This window comes from Rhinatrema bivittatum, chromosome 1, assembly GCF_901001135.1.
Source record: "Rhinatrema bivittatum chromosome 1, aRhiBiv1.1, whole genome shotgun sequence".
Taxonomy (NCBI): Eukaryota; Metazoa; Chordata; class Amphibia; order Gymnophiona; family Rhinatrematidae; genus Rhinatrema; species Rhinatrema bivittatum.
The window spans coordinates 683,363,646-683,383,970 of NC_042615.1; the positions used below are offsets into that span (position 1 = coordinate 683,363,646).

The 20,325-nt window shown below is 41.2% G+C and overlaps 1 protein-coding gene across 1 annotated transcript in view; it reads right to left on the minus strand.

Annotated features, from left to right (window-relative positions):
• Positions 1–2,164: 2,164 nt before the first annotated feature.
• Positions 2,165–20,325, minus strand: part of MRPS27 (mitochondrial ribosomal protein S27) — a 234,752-nt gene continuing 216,591 nt past the window's right edge. The window contains exons 10-11 of the mRNA XM_029574646.1: positions 14,437–14,589; positions 2,165–2,626 (exon numbers count right to left, since the gene is read on the minus strand). Of these exons, the coding sequence (XP_029430506.1) occupies positions 2,387–2,626; positions 14,437–14,589 (393 nt within the window). The 3' untranslated portion in view covers positions 2,165–2,386. The remainder of the gene's footprint in view (positions 2,627–14,436; positions 14,590–20,325) is intronic.

Here is a 20,325-nt window from a genome sequence, read left to right on the forward strand (position 1 = left end):
ATCTAAAAGCTAAGGCCCGGATTTTAAAAGGCCTACAGGCGCCGGGCCTATTTTACAAAGGCCCGGCCATGCAAGTAAGTCCCGGGGCTTAGTAAAAGGGGCAGGGTCAGAGGCTCCCGGCACAGCGGCCATTTGCTGCTGTGCTGGGGGATTGCGTGCCAGCAGGCTGCCGGCGCACGCAACCTGTGCCTGCTCGGAGTAGGTGCAAAAGGTAGGACAAAGGTCGGAAGGCGGGGGTCTAGGTTAGGACTAAGGAGTGGGAGGGTTAGGGGAAGGGGAAGGGAGGTTAGTTTAGGGGGAGGGAACAGGGGAAGGCTGTGGGCGTCGGCGCGCGCAAGTCCCAGAAAGGTTTGTTCAGCCTTATCTAGTAAATATTTTACACTAAGGCCCACTACATCTGACTGACCACTGACTAATGAGAACCCTAGAGCTTCCATCAATGTGAAACAGCTAACTCTGGCCACACTTAGCCTTTTAAACTATCTACACTGGCAGGTTTTACAATTTTTAACTTTACCATAATTAAAATATATTATGCTGATTTTATACTTGGAAAAATTATATTTTTACCTTTTTACACCTATTTAAAATATTTGTAGCCATATGTTTGGCACAATATGGCCTAGTTATCTCAATCACATGAAACATAAAGCCACCAAGGTTACCCATATAATATATTAAAAAAAAAAAAAAGGGAAAACCAAACAATCGTAAAAATCTTTGTTTGGTTTTCCCTCTAGTTATCTCAATGCCAGAAACCTCTAAACTGCGACTGGTATTCTATGCAGTATGCTTGTAAAGAGAAATCCTTTATTACTGGGTTGGGAAAGTCATAGAAAAATATCAAACCTAATTAGCACAAATCCAGAAAATATAGAGGTTGATATTCATCATCATTTGTACGGAGAAGTACAGACTTAGCTGGACAGATGGTGGGATTTGAAAATTTCCTTTGGCTGACCGTCTCCGAGTTATCCGGCTAACTCTGCACTCCAAAAGTTAGCTGAATAAACTTATCCAGCTAACTTTAAGATCATCAGGGATAATCAGTGGCACAATCATACCACTGAATATCTCACCAAAGTTAGCCAGATAGGTTTATTGGGCTAAGTCTTCTATCTGCCTAGCAGTTAAATATGGACCTCATAAAAGGCCAAAAATAGTCATCATTATTACAATTTACACAAAATTGGAGCTTGCTAACATTTCAGAAGATCACTCTGTCATCACTGTATCCCAGGATCAGTAAGTGCTGTCTCTGTAAGACTCGTATGTCCAGTGAATAAGCGTGGGTATCATATTTAGACCTAACACTTATTGTATTGTCCAGTAAGCTAATCTTACAAAGGTAAAGCTCTTCATCATAGTTGACTTTTTAATTGCTAGCAATGAACTCATGCTCTAGGTTTAATCAGGAGCAGGGCAGTGCAAATACTTCCAATTCAGATCCACTGCATGCTAATTAATTTCATACCATATTCATGCTGAATAAATTAAACACCTGACCAGACTGATGTAAATCAAAGGTCCTTGAGTACAACACACATTAACATCATCAAAATTGAGTAAGCATGGATAATTTTTGAATTTTGAAAATTAAATACTGTAATCTGCAATAAATATATATATTTTTTTAACAAGATTTTGGGAACAGTAAAGGAAAAATCAATTCAGAGGATAGGATAACAAAATTACAGTAGAATGATAGCTTGTCTAATATTTCTTTCTTTTTTTTTGATCCAGTAGTTTCTTCTTGCTTTTTTAGGCTTCCAGCTCAATTGGAACCAGAGTAGGATCTGCCTTCACTTACAATTACCCAGGGAATTTTTCTCCTACTTGATATTGTCTCCCAATTTAATTTAGTCTAATCATTGCAGCAACAGTCCTGGGCCAGGAGCCATGCACCAGGGCTCCTTCTAGAACCCTGCAATCATGGGCCCTAAATTCAGCCACTAGGTGTCACTGCTGCACAAGGACGATGACTCCCCACCTCCCCTGAGGGTGTGTGAATGCTGCCTGCATAGCATCCCCAGCCCCGGACGCCCAGGCAATAGAACACCTGAGTCAGGAATCAAGCCCATAGCCATTGGCCCATTTCCTCCCTAATATTTCTTAACAAAGAGATCATCATGGAGAGATAAATAAAGAAATAAAAATGGAACCCTGTAGGTAAAATCATTTTTGTTTTATTTAGATGTCCCTCTGCTCCTTGAAAACCAACATGTTTTTATATTAAATCACATTTTGGTTGCATACAATGTAGGTAACATGAGCAAGCTGTATTTGGGAGTACAGACCAATTCCGATGCACATCACAGTCTCAATAGTACTGCAGCATGGGTGTGCATCCAAAATCTTCAAAACAATAAGAACTGGTGGCACAATGTTACACTGAGGCTTTAGCTGCCTGCCTGGCTTCAAGCTCCTGTTTAGCCTTTTCTCTCAATTCTTTTTCTCTCACAATTAGACCTGCCCGCTCCTGTCCCCACTCCTTGAGATCCTGCTCATATTTTGCAATGTCTTCCACTTCCGAGGCTGGCAGCTTTTCCTTAGCGAGGCGACTGGTCAGGGTCAGCAGGCTTTCAGACTCAACCATGCCAAGCGAATGCAACTTAGAATACAACTCCTGGCAAAGAAAGAATACAAATTACATTAGAATATGGAGTAAAATCAAGGTTAAGCTGAAATCCCATCTATATTCCTGGGTAGAATTTAGCTGTGCAAACTTATTATATTTCTAGAATTCAAAGAAGGAAAGGTAAAACTAAATAATACCACAGGTTTAATGAAATGAAGATGTATTTTGTAGTAAATTAATTTTGGGGGGCTAAAGGGCACTACCACCGAACACAATTGCAACTTAAAAGTGATGAGTTACAAATCTCATTGTTTGGAAGCATTCCTGCAGGTGGGGTTAGGTCGGGGAGGCAACAGCATATGCAGTTTGAGCATTTCAAAACTACAGATGTTGTTTCACCTAGAAGAAGTAGCTTTAGAAAAAGCAGGTGCAAATCTCTGTGGGTATTTATTTCCATGGCAATAAACAATGTAAAACTATGCATGCAGTTTTGCTTTATTAGTGCAAACTCCACCAGTAAAATCTGCACACAGACTAAACTTAACTATTCATTAAAATCTCTCATCATTTGATAAAATGAATAGAATTTATTATTAAGTTAAAAATCAGAGACTTAACCCTATCACATAAAAGGCAAAAGGGCACAGACAATTAACATACAATAAATCAAACAAACAAATAAGACACTACACACAAGCCACACCCTACTGAATCAGAAAACTTTCAAGCCTTGTCCCCCAAACCACCACCAAGATGTTCGCTGTTAAGATTTACAAACTCCAAGCCATTCTACTAAGGGGTGGCAGTTCAAACTTCACAAAGTATAATGCTATTGTATGCCAATGTCCATCAAGTCGTGGCTTCTCAGGAAATCTCAGGAAAATTTCAAAATCTCTTTGTATATCCCAAGCGAAGACATTTATCATATACAGCAGAAAGAAGAAAATCTTTCTGAATGATGAATCACACATATCTTAATCGATTACATCTAAACTAAATATTTCAGCCAGGAATCAGTGGCACGGTTCTCCCAGTATGGTTTGTCTCTCCCAGACGTCTCCAGGGGATTCTTATTTGCTGCACCCATCATTTCATATAAGAAGCATCCAAATGTTTATTTAAATTTATATTCCACTTTTTCAGGTACTTCATAGATTGCATTCAGGTACTGTAGGCGTTTCCCTGTCCCCAGAGGGTTTACAATCAAGGTGAATTTTAAAAGGCTGGCGTGCACCAAACCAGGGAGATAAGTGAATAAGTTGGGCCAGTGCTCGCTGAGTGGATTTTAAAAGCCGCTTGAACGTGTGTGTATCTCCCGCTGCACACACAAATGAAAAGTTCCAAAAAAGGGGCGGAGTGTGGGCATGGTCTGGGCAGGGCATGGGCGTTCCTGGATTTCAACTTCAAATTTGTGTGTAAATAGTTATGCACACAGGCGCACGCCGGAGTCCCCTGCCACGTAACTTTACTTCTGCTATGGAGGACATGTAAGTAATAAAATAAAGATAAATAGATCGCGGGGTTATAAGGGTTGTGGCTAACAGGGGAGAAGGGAGGCTATTAAACTAGTGGGGTTTGGGAACTAGTCGGCAAACTGGGCAATGATCTGGGAAAACTGGTAAAGGTGTCTGTGTGCGTGTGCTTTAAAATCTCCCCACTTACACGTAGAAGTGGCATTTGTGCACATAGGCATGCCTCCACTTAAAGTTGTGTGCACATATGCGCGCGGTCATGCTACTTCATAACATGCGCACATATATGCACAGATGTTATAAAATGGTTGCGTCCCGACGAACCCATGCACATGTGCACCCATGCACTTGTTTAAATGTTACTATCTAAGTCTGTACCTGAGGCAATGGCGTGTGAAGTGACTTGGCCATACTGAAAGACAAACTTGTATATGCTAGACCTCTCCATCTGTAGGCTTTTCACCTTACTAGACTCACTAATGGTTGTGTTGCTATTACTTTTTAATCTCCTTACTGACAGGAGATGTCTACTACCTTATAGGTTTTGGAATGTTTATTAAAGATGTGTTACGCTCATTTGGAATATGCTAAGTAATGAGCCAGATATGTCTGTTGGCATAAAAATTAAATGACTTATGTACTGAAATATCGTGATGTGTCGAGGAAGGACATTTTGTTCTTGCCTGTAAAGGCAATATACTTCTGGTTGTCCTTTTTGTTATAAGTATTCTAGGTAAGATCTTCATTGAATTCTGTCTTCATAGAAAGATCAGAAAGATCAGATCAAAAAGGTCTCCCAGTTGGAGAACATCACCCTGGTGTAGCAGGAAGTGATCCTGTAGCAAGGGACTACTTTCCAGGTGATGAGTTATCCTCTCGCACTGAGGATATTTCCCAGGGCTACTGCCCAGAGGGAAGGATTAGGTTGGCCATCATAGTTGGTGATTTGATTAATAGAAATGTAGATAGCTGGGTGGCTGGTGGATGTGAGGACCGCCTGGTAACTTGCTGGCCTGGTGCGAAAATGGTGGACCTCAAGAGTCACCTAGATAGGATTACAGACAGTGCTGGGGAGGAGTTGGCTGTCATGGTACATGTGGGCACCAATGACATAGGGAAATGTGGGAGAGAGATTCTGGAAGCCAAATTTAGGATTTTAGGTAGGAAGCTGAAATCCAGAACCTCCAGGGTGGCATTCTCTGAAATGCTCCCTGTTCCATGTGCAGGTCCCAAGAAGCAGGCAGAGCTCCGGAGTCTCAATGCATGGATGAGATGATGGTGCAGGGAAGAGGATTCAGTTTTGTAAGGAACTGGGGAACTTTTTGGGGAAGGGGGAGACTTTTCCTAAAGGATGGGCTCCACCTTAACCAGAGTGGAACCAGGCTGCTGGCGCTAACTTTTAAAAAGGAGATAGAGTAGCTTTTAAGCTAGAACAAGGGGGAAAGCAGATAGTCACTCAGCAGTGTATGGCTCAGAGGAATGTATCTTTGAAGGATACTAATGAAACAGGAGAGTTAGGGCATCCAACAGAGAGGTTCTAATAAAAGCAAATATACTCCATGTGCCTATAAGTAAAGAATCACCTGAGCTAAAGAATTCCAAATTATCCCTATCAACTGAAAAGCAGGTTGTTAATACAAACAAAAAACACACTTTGAAATGTCTGTATGTCAATGCCAGAATTCTAAGAAGTAAGATGGGAGAGTCAGAGTGTACTGCTGTAAATGATGAGATAGACATAATTGGCATCTCAGAGACCTGGTGGAAGGAAGACTACCAATGGGACAGTGCTATAACAGGGTACAAATTATACTGCAATGATTGGGAGGATCAACTTGGTGGGGGTGTGGCACTTTATGTCCAGGAGGGTATAGAGTCCAACCGGATAAAGATCGTACAAGAGACTAAATGCTCAGTAGAATCTATATGGGTAGAAATCCCATATGTTATGGGTAAGAGTATAGTGATAGTATACTACCGTCCACCTGGCCAAAATGGTCAGACAGATGATGAAATGCTAAGAGAAATCAGGGAAGCAAACCAATTTGGGAGATTTCAATTACCCAACTTACACAAAGAGAGTCCGCGGTTAACCACAACAGCAAATCAAATCAAAAAATGTGGAACCCAAAATATTTTGAATAGTAGCCTAAGAAGGTGTCAGCAAGCCTGATGTTGTGGACTTGTAAAAAGACACCAACCGGTCTTCTCAATCATTCACCTTCATCATCCTTTAATATGTCAAAAATTGTTTTTATATGCTTTTTTCTTTTCTTTTTTACTTCAAATAGTCCTCCATCCATAGCAATTAAGATGACCCAGACTCTTGACAATCATTTATTTACATAGCCCAACATGGCCAGTGTTTCGCTTTGTCAGCTTCTTCAGGGGCATGCGGAAAACATTTTAGCAAGAGTCAATAACCCATTTAGACGGGACAAGACGTTCCTGTGTTCCTGATAAGATGGTTACTACGTCTTGTCCCGTCTAAATGGGTTATTGACTCTTGCTAAAATGTTTTCCGCATGCCCCTGAAGAAGCTGACAAAGCGAAACACTGGCAGGGTTGGGCTATGTAAATAAATGATTGTCAAGAGTCTGGGTCATCTTAATTGCTATGGATGGAGGACTATTTTAAGTAAAAAAAGAAAAAAGCATATAAAAATTTTTGATGTATTAAAGGATGATGAAGGTGAATGATTGAGAAGACCGGTTGTTGTCTTTTTACAAGTCACACAACGTCAGACTTGCTGACACCTTCTTAGGCTACTATTCAAAATATTTTGGGTTCCACATTTTTTGATTAGATTTCAATTACCCCAATATTGACTGGGTAAATGTAACATCAGGACATGCTAGAGACAAAGTTCCTGAATGAAATAAATAACTGCTTCATGGAGCAACTGGTTCAGGAACCAACGAGAGAGGTAGTTATTTTAGATTTAATTCTTAATGGAATGCAGGATTTGGTAAGAGAGATAATGGTGGTGGGGCCACTTGGCAATAGTGATCATAACATGATCAAATTTGAACTAATGACTGGAAGGGGGACAATATGTAAATCTACAGCTCTAACACTAAATTTTCAAAAGGGAAACTTTGACAAAATGAGGAAAATAGAAGAAAACTGAAAGCTGAAGCTGCAAAGGTTAAACGCGTACAAAGGCATGTACATTGTTTAAAAATACAATCTTAGAAGCGCAGTCCAGATGTATTCCACACATTAAGGAAGGTGGAAGGAAGGCAAGACGATTACTAGCATGGTTAAAAGGTGAAGTGAAAGAGGCTATTTTAGCCAAAACAAATCCTTCAAAAATTTGAAGAAGGAGCCATCTGAAGAAAATAGGAAAAAGCATAAGCATTGTAAAGTTAAGTGTAAAACATTGATAAGGCAGGCTAAGAGAGAATTTGAAATGAAGTTGGCTGTAGATGCAAAAACTCATAATAAAACCTTTTTTAAATATATCCGAAAAGAAACCTGTGAGGGAGTTGGTTGTACCGTTAGATGACCAAGGGGTCCGTAGGGAAGATAAGGCCATTGCAGAAAGACTAAATTAATTCTTTGCTTCTGTGTTTACTAATGAGGATGTTGGGAAGATACTGGTTCTGGAGATGGTTTTCAAGGGTGATGAGTCAGATGAACTGAACCAAATCACTGTGAACCTGGAAGATGTAGTAGGCCAGTATGACAAACTAAAGAGTAACAAATCACCTGGACTGGATGGTATTCATCCCAGGGTTCTGAAAGAACTAAAATATGACATTTCAGATCTATTAAAATTTGCAATCTATCATTAAAATCATCCATTGTACCTGAAGACTAGAGGGTGGCCAATGTAACCCCAATATTTAAAAAAGCAACCACGGGCGATCCGGAAAACTACAGACCAGCGATCCTGACTTCAGAGCTAGGAAAAATAATAGAAATTATTCTAAAGATGAAAATCACAGCACATATAGAAAGACATGTTTTAACAGAACACAGTCAACATAAATGTACCCAAGGGAAGTCTTGCCTCACAAATCTGCTTCATTTTTTTGAAGGGGTTAATAAACATGTGGATACAGGTGAACCAGTAGATGTAGTGTATTTGGATTTTTAGAAGGCGTCTGATAAAGTCCCTCATGAGAGATTTCTAAGAAAAAAAGTCATGGGATAGGAAGCAATGTCCTTTTGTGGATTGCAAGCTGGTTAAAAGACAGGAAACAGAGAGTAGGATTAAATGGTCAATTTTCTCAGTGGAAAAGGGTAAACAGTGAAGTGCCTCAGGGATCTGTACTTGGACCGGTGCTTTTCAATATATTTATAAATGATCTGGAAAGGAATACAGCAAGTGAAGTAATCAAATTTGCAGATGATACAAAATTATTCAGAGCAGTTAAATCATAATCAGATTATGATAAACTGTAGGAGGACCTTGTGAGACTGGAAGACTGGGCATGTAAATTACAGATGAAATTTAATGTGGACAAGTGCAAGGTGCTGCACATAGGGAAAAATAACCCATGCTGTAGTTACACGATGTTAGGTTCCATATTGGGAGTTACCACCGATGAAAGAAATCTAGGCATCATAGTGGATAATACGTTGAAATCGTCGGCTCAGTGTGCTGCAGCAGTCAAAAAAAGCAAATAAAATGTTAGGAATTATTAGGAAGGGAATGATGAATAACAACAGAAAATGTCATAATGTCTCTGTATCGCTTCATGGTGAGACTGCACCTTAAATACTCTGTACAATTCTGGTCACCACATCTCAAAAACCACAATCCAGGAAGAACAACAAAAACATAAGAAAAAATGTAAGTGCAAACATCTCAACATTACATACAACAACCTTAAGATCTATACCAAATGCTTAATCCTATCTTTCATACTTTTTAATGCACAATCAATAGTAAAAAAAATGCACATTCTCACTGACTTACTCAGCGATGCAAAACCAGATTTCATAGCGATCACAGAAACCTGGATAAAAAACTCTGACAACGTCCTAATTAATCAAACAGAAGACCCGACATACAAAATTTTCTCAATCCCCAGACCAAAAACAAAAGGCGGAGGAATCATGTTAATCATCAAAAAAAGCTTACAGATGAAACTAATCTCATAAAAAATATGTTCCCCTTCGAAATCGCCCTATTTGATTCTTCAAAAATACAAATCTGTCTAATATATTGCCCTCAGGCTCACTAGAACGAAACTGCTCCCCTGTGATAGAATTCATGATCACTAAATTAACACTTAACAAGCCAATCATCATATTAGGGGACTTCAACATACACATGGACACCCTTCCCCTTACAGCCACATGCAAAACAATCACCGACGCACTATCAACAATGGGATTGGAGCAAATCATCAGTGGCCCAACTCACAAAGCAGGACATACCCTAGATCTAGTATTTATCAATACTGACACATGGGCAACACACCAAACAACAATAACTGAAATCCCCTGGTCTGATCACTCCCTCATCCAATCCACCTTGACCTGCAACATAAAACCAACCAGGGATGTAAACAACATAAGAACAATTACTTACCGACCTCCTTTTGATAGCAATACACTTCAACTAAAACTACAAGAAGAACTCACAAACATCGACTTAACAAACTCAGAAACAGCCACAACCTAATGGCTCAACATTAACAAAGACATAGCAGGCAAAATAAACCCAACCATCATAAAGACAATAAAAAACCCAAAACATCCAAGTCAATGGTACAACGACAGCAAAAGAACAGCCAAACGCGAACTCAGAAAAAAAGAGAGATCATGGCGCAAGAATAAAACAGCCCTACTACTCACCATATACCGAACCTACCTAGCATACTACAAAAAATGTATTCACAATGCTAAGAAAGATTTCTATTCGAGCAAAATAAATGCCAACATAACCCCAGAATGCTATTCTCCATTGTACATAACCTCACCAAACGAACCAAGAATACAAACAACCCTATCAAAAGTAACTAATTCGCTGAATTCTTTACCGAAAAAATAAAAAAAACCTAATAAACAGCCCCATCACACACGCCCAAACCTTAAAAATGCCACAGAAACTGACTAGAACCTGGTCAAACTTCGACCCCACCTCCTCGCCGGAAATTCAAAAAATCATCAAAAAAAATGAACCCAGCAAACCATCCCATTGACAGTATCCCCATACCAACAATGAAACTGATCGAAAATAAAATAACCAAAACTATAACAGACATTGTCAACCTCTCACTCACCGAAGGACTTTACCCAGAATGCCTAAAATCAGCAATCATTAAACCTCTAAAAAAAAAAAAGAGCAACCTAGATCCGGAAAACCTTCAAAACTACCGCCCGATATCCAACCTACCTTTCATTGCAAAAATCATAGAAAAAATTGTACACTCCCAGCTCTCGGACCACCTCGAAATTAACAACATTCTTCACCCTTCACAATTCGGCTTCAGGAAAAGCTCAGAAACACTACTTCTCACACTAAACGACACCATACTCAGAGGATTCAACAAAGGACAAAGCTATTTATTAATCCTCCTAGACTTATTGGCCGCCTTTGACACAGTCAACCATACCATCCTTCTCGACAGACTATCGGAAATAGGAGCCACAGGTATAACTTTACAATGGTTTATCCTACCTATCACACAGAAACTTCCAAGTACTATTGAACAACACCCTCTCGAACAAAGTCAACCTTAACACTGGCATTCCCCAAGGATCTGCCCTATCAGCAATACTCTTCAACATCTACCTTCTCCCAATTTGTCACACACTAGAACACCTTGGTCTGAATCACTTCCTATATAGAATACATTAGAAGAAACCTATAAAAGACTAACCTATTATCTTACGGAAATCAAACAACGTTTATCCGACCTAAAACTTATAATAAACCTCGACAAAACTGAAATAATCATACTAGATAGCAAGAACAACAACACATTCATGCAACCACTCAAAATGGAAAACCCAAAATCATCAATCTCTCCTGTCACGCATTCTCGAAACCTAGGAATCACCATAGACAAAGACCTATCATTCAAAATCCACATAACTAACAAGATTAAAGAAGGATACCACAAACTACTTACCCTCAGATGCCTTAAACCTTTCCTTGCACAGGATGACTTCAGAACTGTCCTGCAATTACTCATCTTTGCCAACCTTGACTACTGCAAATCCCTACTACTGGGCCTACCACTCGCAATATCCGCCCGCTCCAAATCCTACAAAACACAGCCGCCAGAATCCTAACCGGAACAAAAAACATGAACACATTACTCCAACTCTCACATCACTACACTGGCTCCCAATAAAATATCGAATAGACTACAAAGTACTAACAATTCTGCATAAACTAATCATAGGACAACAATCCAACTGGCTAAGCAAAACCATCAAGCACCATGCTCCAAAACGAGACTTACACTCAAAGAATAAAGGCCTCCTCAAAATCCCTCCAGCCAGAAACACACTACTAAATACAAATTGTGAAAGAGCTATATCCATCGCCAGCCCCTCACTATGGAACTCACTCCCAACTGAAATAAGAACGCAACCCAACATAAAAACCTTGAAAAAAGAACTGGAAACCTGGCTGTTCACCAAAGCCTACGCAAACTCACACCATCAACCGCACTGCCAGACACCAATGCATACCAGCACCAAGAAACAACCATCCATACCATGGACAACAACATATCTACGACCTCTCGAAATTCTAAGAAATTAATATCTAGCCTAAAAAGCATATTTAACTGCATCTTAACTATTTGTTCAACCTGAAAGCCTGTTTTACTAACCGACGTATCTGACTCATCCCAGTTACTTTCCTACCCAACTACCTCACCCTGTGACCCCATCCTACTTGTATTTGCACATGTTATACCAACTAACCCACAACATATCACGAATTTCTAAACCGATTTGATGACAATACGTTGTAATGTTATTTTAACTAACACACCAAATTCTGTAAACCGTTCTGATGGCGAAATCGAATGACGGTATACAAAACATGACAAATAAATAAATAAATAAATAAAAAAGATATAGTTGCACTGGAGAAGCTACAGTGAAGGGCAACCAAAATGATAAAGAGGATGGAACAGCTCCCCTATGAGGAAAGGTGAAAGAGGTTAGGGCTGTTCAGCTTGGAGAAGAGACGGTTGAGGGGGGATATGATGGAGGTCTTTAAAATCATGAGAGGTCTAAAATGAGTAGATTTGAATTGGTTATTTACTCTTTCGGATAATAGAAGGACTAGGGGGCACTTCATGACGTTAGCAAGTAGCACATTTAAAACTAATCAGAGAAAATTCTTTCTCACTCAATGCACAATTAAGCTCTGGAATTTGTTGCCAGAAAATCTGATTAGTGCAGTTAATGTAGCTGGGTTTAAAACAGGTTTGGATAAGTTCTTGGAGGAAAAGTCCATTAACTGCTATTAATCAAGTTGACTTAGGGAACAGATAATGCTATTACTGGCATCAGTCAAATACAAAAAAGACATATCCACCAAAAATTACAATAATAATCTAAGGGACCATCATATAAACCCCTCACTTTGATATCTTTTAGAGCCTTATGTTATGCTATATCGATAGATCAAAGGGGTACACTTTTAATCATTGGTCCAAATTTTTGAGAATTTTTTGAAGCATTTTTACAAAAAATTATAATTATTAAAAAAGTGCAGTACTTCCCCGTTTGTTGAGGTTAATGCATGCCCAACAAACAGGGAAGTAGTGCACTTTTTTAATAATTATAATTTTTTGTAAAAATGCTTCAAAAAAATTCTCAAAAATTCTCAAAAGTGTACCCCTTTGATCTATCGATAGAGCACAACGTAAGGCTCTAAAAGATATCAAAGTGAGGGGTTTATATGATGGTCCCTTAGATTATTATTGTAATTTTTGGTGGATACGTCTTTTTTGTATTTGACTGTTATATTGTATTGCCCATTAAGGCTTTTTCTATATTATTAATGGCATCAGTAGCATGGGATCTACTTAGTATTTGGGCACTTGCCAGGTACTTGTAGGCTGGATTGGCCACTGTTGGGCAAGATGGATCCTTGCTCTGACCCAGTATGGCAATTTCTTATGTTCTAATATAAATAGAGTTTTAAAAAAAATACTGGCATTTGCCAGCCCCGTTAGGATTTACCTTTAACATATCTTAAGTGAATGCAAGCTACTCCTAAGGTGCTGTGCTATGGGGAAACCAATATTGGTTAGGATTAAGAGATATTAAAGCAGAAAAAGGCTAAAAAAAAACTGTAGTGGGATAGCTTTCCTACTTGTGCATGGCTGTAAATGTTTATGATGTACGATGTAGCTCCAATGAGAAAAGTAAGAATAGCTTGAATTGGCACATCCCCTCACAGAGCTAAAAAGATTGATACTTTGTCTCTTGCTCAATGACAAGTGTTTTCTTTCCACAGTTTTTTTTTTTTTCTAAATGGGTTGCAAATAAAACTTCTGTTCACAGTCAAGCTCACATTAGAGAACCACGGGTAAGAATTATCTAATGAAAAGTGGCAGGATGCATGTCAAAACCTAGACAGCTGCTGAGCCATGCTTTATTTTACTGGCAGGATTTATTTAAATGGGGCCCCAATAAGGTGCCATTCACATTTCTACTGCTACATACCAGTGACAAGCTGGACCAAGAAAGAAAACCAAACAGAAAAAAAAAGCAACAAGGGAGAGGTGCCTTTCTGTCACGTAGCAATGGAGAAGAAAATCAAATCAGAAGAAAGCAGTAACAAGGAAAGGACATTTTCCCGCATTCATTTCTTGCAGAACGAAGGTAAAGAAATAAAAGTTCCTTCAAAGTGTTGGTATAAATCATTATTGATTACCTTAGAAAACAATAAACTGACTGTTTCATAACCTCTATCTAATTTTTCATACCATACCAAAAAGGAGAGACTGTGCAGCCAATGGATGGCTAACTTTGGTTTCAGAACTCAGCCCCTGTGCCTAATGCACTTCAGGAAAATGTCTCTAGCCATGACAGTCGTGAATCCTGGACAGTATCAGAAAGTGCTCTTTGTTTTAACAAGCGAGAACATGGTCAGGCAATGGAGCTTTAATGATGCACCACTTTGGTTAATAGGATTTTGATTTACCAGTAAAGTCATTAAAAGTGAGAGTGAAATCTCGGCAAATAAAGAAAAGACATATGGCCATCAGCTTTTGTTCTCATCAAAGCAATTTCCTGTTTGAGGCACCATAAACAGAATTTGATTTCAATTTTAAAAGTGATGGCCAATGTTAATGATGCTCTACGAAAGACGGCCAGCATAACAGAAAACTACATTTGTGAACTGCATACAGGACATCAATCTTTGTTATCCAACAGTATCATCAGTAAACTTACGTTAAACCTGTTAAGGTACTCAGGCAGCCGGGGCAGTTCCGTTTCTTCGTCGTCATCTTCTGACGCTTGTTTTTGCTCAGATGCCTCTTCCTGTGGCTCTTGCTTAGCACGCAGAGTAGATGCAGAGTTCAACACAGTCTCTAGAACATCAAGCTGAAGCACAAAAATAGATTTCATGACTATCATCTCCACCAGAGTTCTTACTACAGTGCACAGTAATTTACAGAACACTTGTATGCAAACTGAAAATAAAGGGGACAAAAATCTAATAAGAAAGTCGTAAGCCAAATAAGTACAGGAGTTCCAGATTTGACTTATGATTCTGCAATATAAATCATTTATATTGTTTGGGAAGAAAAAGCTAAAATCACATTATCATTTCCTGCAGATAATGGTGGTGGTGCTGGATGTCTACCTCAACGTGCAATGGCTGGCTGTCCCAACTTTATTTTTGTCCAATTATGTATCAGGTACATAGTCAGATTGAAAAATGAGGAGTCTGACAAAAAAAAAAGACACACATCAATATCTCTATAAAAGAGAACCTGCACTAGCCTAGCTTTGTTTTCATTGTATAAAAGCAAGGCTATTTTGTCACCAATTCAAGAGCATCACATTGCCCAAAACAATCACATAGGTACAAATCGTGTGGACACAAAAGATAAATGCTACTACCTGGATGAAGTTTGAATTTTAATTGAAATTCTGGATGCACTAATAATGTTTTTAAAATTATCCTAGAAACATTAAAATTTCATGAAACTAATTTACTGCTCATGAAAAATGCCAAATTGACAGAACAGTAAACTGAAGTGCTCTATTTATCTCCAGAACAGGAACTGCATGCACAGCAGTTGTACAAACTTCTCCGCACTGCCCGGCTAATGGACCTCATCCCTGCGCTGGAGGGCTCACCTCTGAGGATAAGAGGGTAATATAAAAAATTCATGAAATGTTACAATGAAACATACAATGGTACTGTACATATTATTAGAGTGCTTTTAGCATACCAGCATGAGCACCGTCATGAACATTAAATTCACAAGAACCAAATTCACTAGAAAATAAAAAGGAATCTGTCCCTTGGGTACATCTCATACACTGCCGCTGTGCCTCCGGCAGCTCATCTCTTCATCCGATTTAAAACTGCTGGAACTAAATATTTCCTCTGGACCCGCAGGAGAGGAAGCAGCCAATGTCCCTGGCCCTGTTTTCTGTGCCTCTAAAATGTCAGCCAACAATCCTTGGCAATGTGAAGAAATTACTCCATTACCGTACAGAAAGCCCAAACCCACCAATCCTGTAATCTACAATCAGTATGGACTGCAATAACTATTTTTATTTGCTTATCCAAGAGTGTAAAATGAAGCGTAAAATGCAACCAGATATACATTATAACATTAACTTTATCAAGGGAGTCCAAAGGCTTTATGAACCACAAGACAGAAGACTGAAGGACTTATTTATGTTACTGGGACTCTTAAGACACAAATACAATATTAACAATGGATAACAGTTCACAAAGGTCAAAATAAATTATATCTAGTTTAAGAACACAAAAATGGACAGAGTATAAATACAATATAAATGGCGAAAACTTACAGCAAAATGGTAATGCCAATTAACATTACTAATATGGGTGTCAGCAAGCAGGAGAACAATAAGAGTTATCCCAGTCCTCTCAATCATCCACCCACAAATTAACAAATGTCCTAGAACACAAACACTTTCAGGGTTATTTTCAAGTCATGTTAGGGCCTTATCCAAAGCAAATGCATATGCAAATTCTATGCTGAGAATGCGAGTGGGAGGAGTTGATGCAAGGTAGGGTCTCCTATCACCGAATGCGTTACATTAACTCACAATAACGCAAGATTTAATGCCAGAAAAAGCTACACCTATTTTATTTGGCATTATGGGCAAAAATGTTTTTATCACAAGTGTGTGGCCGCTAGCGCGGTTCGTGGCTACTATGCGATAAAATGAGGCCTAATAGCAAAAACACCGAGCACTCCCTCTCCTGGACCACTAAAAACACCTATTCATACCTGGCCTGCCTTCCTAGACCCATTATGTTTGTGGCAAGTCTACTTGTGAGAGGATACTGAATACTTGAGGAGGGTCGCCACAGCCAACAAGAAGAAGGAGAAGAAGAAGAAAAACAACCACCAGAACAGGCAAAGGACATTCTCACCCCTCCTAGGGAAGTCTCTGCATCAGAAGATGAGCCATTGGCCCTGCAGGGAAAGAGTCAGGGCCCTTGACAGTGCTTGCCATTCAGGGGGCCACAGCTGAGGAGATACAGGGAACGCATCTTTCCTCCATGAACATCTTTGTTGGGCATGCCAGAAGAATATGTGTTAAGAAGCTCTTGGGCTATCCTGGAATTATATGAGGAAATAAGAGGGGATCTGGATCCGATCACGGAACGGTCTCACGCTATACCTGGCCTCACCAAACTATTGGCCACCCTGCAATTCCTGGCATCCGGAACCTTCCAAACTACAGAAGGGGTCATTGGGGGAATGATCTGGAGCACTTTTTCCACCCTGTCTGGGCCAGGTCATACCAGTATCCAACTGCATTGAGCGCTATATAGCATTCCCTCGGGACAGGCAGGACTTGATGGATATCAAGAGAGGCTTTGATGCCACTGCACACTTTCCCAATGCAGTGGGAGCTATTGACTGCACTCACATAGCTATCATCCCACCATGTAACAGGGAGGAGATCTTACACAACAGAAAGTTCTTCCACTCCCTCAATGTGCATATGGTCTGTGACACACGACTGCGCATCCTTAACGTTGTGGCCAGGCTTCCTGAAGCCGCCCACGATTCTTTTATACTTAGGCAATCGGGCCTATTTGAAGATGGCCTCTACGGTGATGGTTGGCTCATAGGTAAGACACGTGCTTCTTTCTCTATTTACTCTCTAGCTCTGTGTTTCCATCACCCGGCTAGGACATGGGGGGTGGGGGCTGTGGGGGAGATTACAGCATTCTTTAAAAGACAAATGTCTGGTACCCGTTTAGGGCCGGATTTTAATATCTACGCCCAATTTTATAACATGCGTGTGCAGCCGCGCGCATGTTATAAAATCCGGAGTCGGCACGCGCAACGGGGTGCACACTTGTGCACCTTGCAGGCGCCGAGCCCTAGGGGAGCCCTGATGGCTTTCCCTGTTCCCTCCGAGGCCGCTCCGAAATAGGAGCGGCCTCGAAGGGAACTTTCCTTTGGCCCCCCCACCTTCCCCTCCCTTCCCCTACCTAACCCGCCCCCCAGCCCTACCTAAAACCCCCCTAACCTTTATTTAGCAAGTTACGCCTGCCTCTGGGCAGGTGTAGGTTACGCACGCTGGCCGAGTGCCGGCGCGCGATCTCTCTGCCTAGCGGCCCTAGGGAGGCCTCTGGTCATGCCCCTGCCCCGGACCGCCCATTCCCCGCCCCTTTTTTCAAGCCCCAGGACATACACACGTTGCCGGGCCTATGCAAAATAGGCTTGGTGCATATAGGGCTTTTAAAATTTGCCCCTTAGTGTTTAACTTCTGCAGTAATCAAGCTTTACATTATGCACCGCTGTACAGGAGCAGGCTACTGGAAGAGGGCGTCACCTGCTGTGTGACTACTGAGGAGGAGTGAGGGAGTAGTGACGTATAGAGCTCGGGCACAGGCCAAGAGCAGACGATGCAGAAGGTGGCTGCTGTGGCTTGAGATCAGGCAGACTTCCAGAGTCTGGCTGCCTCGCCTGTACTGGCCTGCCTTGTGGATCTCTCTAAAACCTGTTTGCTAAGGATGAGCTACAGGCAGAGAGAAGGCTCATTGTTTGGTCAGAGGTGATACATCTTCACAATGGAAGAGCCCAATGGTTTGTTCTAATTGCATTATGACCAGCTCATAGCTAGACAACCCATTGGGTCTCCAAACAGTGAAGACGTAGCTACTGACTCTCTAGCCAAGCATTTCAATAGTTATTGTACCGGACAGCGTATGAAGCGGAACACTAGCTAGCTAGTGCTCATCTCACATACAGGCCCATATACCCCATATTTAGATAAGCGCATACTGTCTGAAGTAGACAACAGGAGACAATAGCGAAGCTCCACAATAAGGAGCACCTGCTCGGCACTGCGATGGATCCCGCTCCGCCGTAAAATTGCCTGGGCAATGGGGCACCAGATCTGGTCCTTGGATGCCCTGGAGGTCCTGTCGGCATGGATTTCAAACTGCATTATGTAATGCTCAAGGACCCCAGCAATAAACAATTCATTGTCCTGGACGCAAAACTTGAAAGCCCTCAGGTGAGGGTGTCCTGCTGTCTGGCTGCCGGAGGGAGTACCACTTCCTCTTCTGGAGAGGTGTCCTCTTCCCATTCCTCAAACCCACTCCGGTCTCCCCTCCCTTCTGCCCCCCCCCCCCGCCTCTTCCCTACAATTCCCTTTCTCTCTTCCCTCTCTATCCCCAACCTGCCCTCCCTCCATCCTCAATGCTTATCCCCTTCCTCCTCCTGCCTCCTCCTATCCCTTCCCTCCTGCCTATCTCTACTCCTGTCCCTACTCCTCCTTACCCTAGCACTCCTGCCCTCATTCTCCCTCCTCCACACCTCCCTCTCCTCTCACGCCTCTCAAGCTCCTTCCTCTCCAACCCTCCTCACCACAACCATCACTCCTTCTCACACCTCCTTATTACCATTCCTCCACACCACTACCACCACTCCTTCTCATGTCTCCTCACTCTTCCATCCACAACCACCATTCCTCCAATTGTCCTTACTCTTCCACCACTCCACAGAAAAAGATACACAGACATACGGGACAAGCTACAAAAATCTTACACACCAAAAGACAAAAGAAACCAAGGAAAAGGGAAACAGAGGAGAAAACAGAAAACAAGACAACTCACTCAGTAATCACTACAAAGAGCAGCCAAGTAGCCACCAACCTCACCTACCTACGTCCTCTTTCCAAACTCCTGACACACCCTCAAAGAGGCAGCTGAACAAAAAAAAAGAGAGTGCAATGCACAAAACAATGCAAGACATGGCTAATGATGTGCAACACGTTGATGCATGGAGTTTTGCGCTACAGTATTGCCCTTTGCGGTACGGCATCGTGATTTACGGAAATTACCTAGGTGATGCGGGAGGAAGGCTCTTCCCTCCCCATGCCCATTTTTTTTTTTTTATTGCAGATGCTATACCTGCTATATTTATAGCCAAATGATAATTCTAAGCATGTTTGAAACATTTTTTCTTGCAAATAAAAATGAGTTCAGCAAAGTCACAAACAATTGTCGCCACAAAGATTCATACATGTCAAAATACAAAGATACCCAGATGTCAGCCAACGTTTTGTAAAGTCTGCATAAGGGGGAATTTATCTGTATGAAGAAGAGCTGGATCTCTCAGCCTCCACGAATATAGAAGAAATGGATCCTGAAATCCTCCTAGCAAACCACCAATTATTGGTGGGGGCAGGGGAGGAGGGGGATTTCATCCCCCTTTTGTGACAAACATGAAGGGCCTCACAAACCCTGTGCTCTCCTCCAACCCCCAGAGTCACTCTCAATGGCCCCGTGGCCTGACAGCCCCTTCCCTCTATCTTGGATGAGAAGGTTGGCAACTATGAAGCACCAGTTCTCTTCTATGCTTAGTTTTTTTGTTTCACCAATGTATCCAGGCTGTGACCTTTTCTAATCTCACTGCCCCAGACTGCTCTCTGCTTCGAGCTATCTTACCCGCCAGTACTTAAGTACTAAATTAACTAATTTCCATCACTTGCCTGCAAGTGCATTCACTTTGCAGCTACTCCTTACTCCTCCTTCCAAATTTAATCATCAGGCAAGTTGCTTTTATCTGTGTCCTTCTGCTCCATCATCTTACTGTGCTTTTC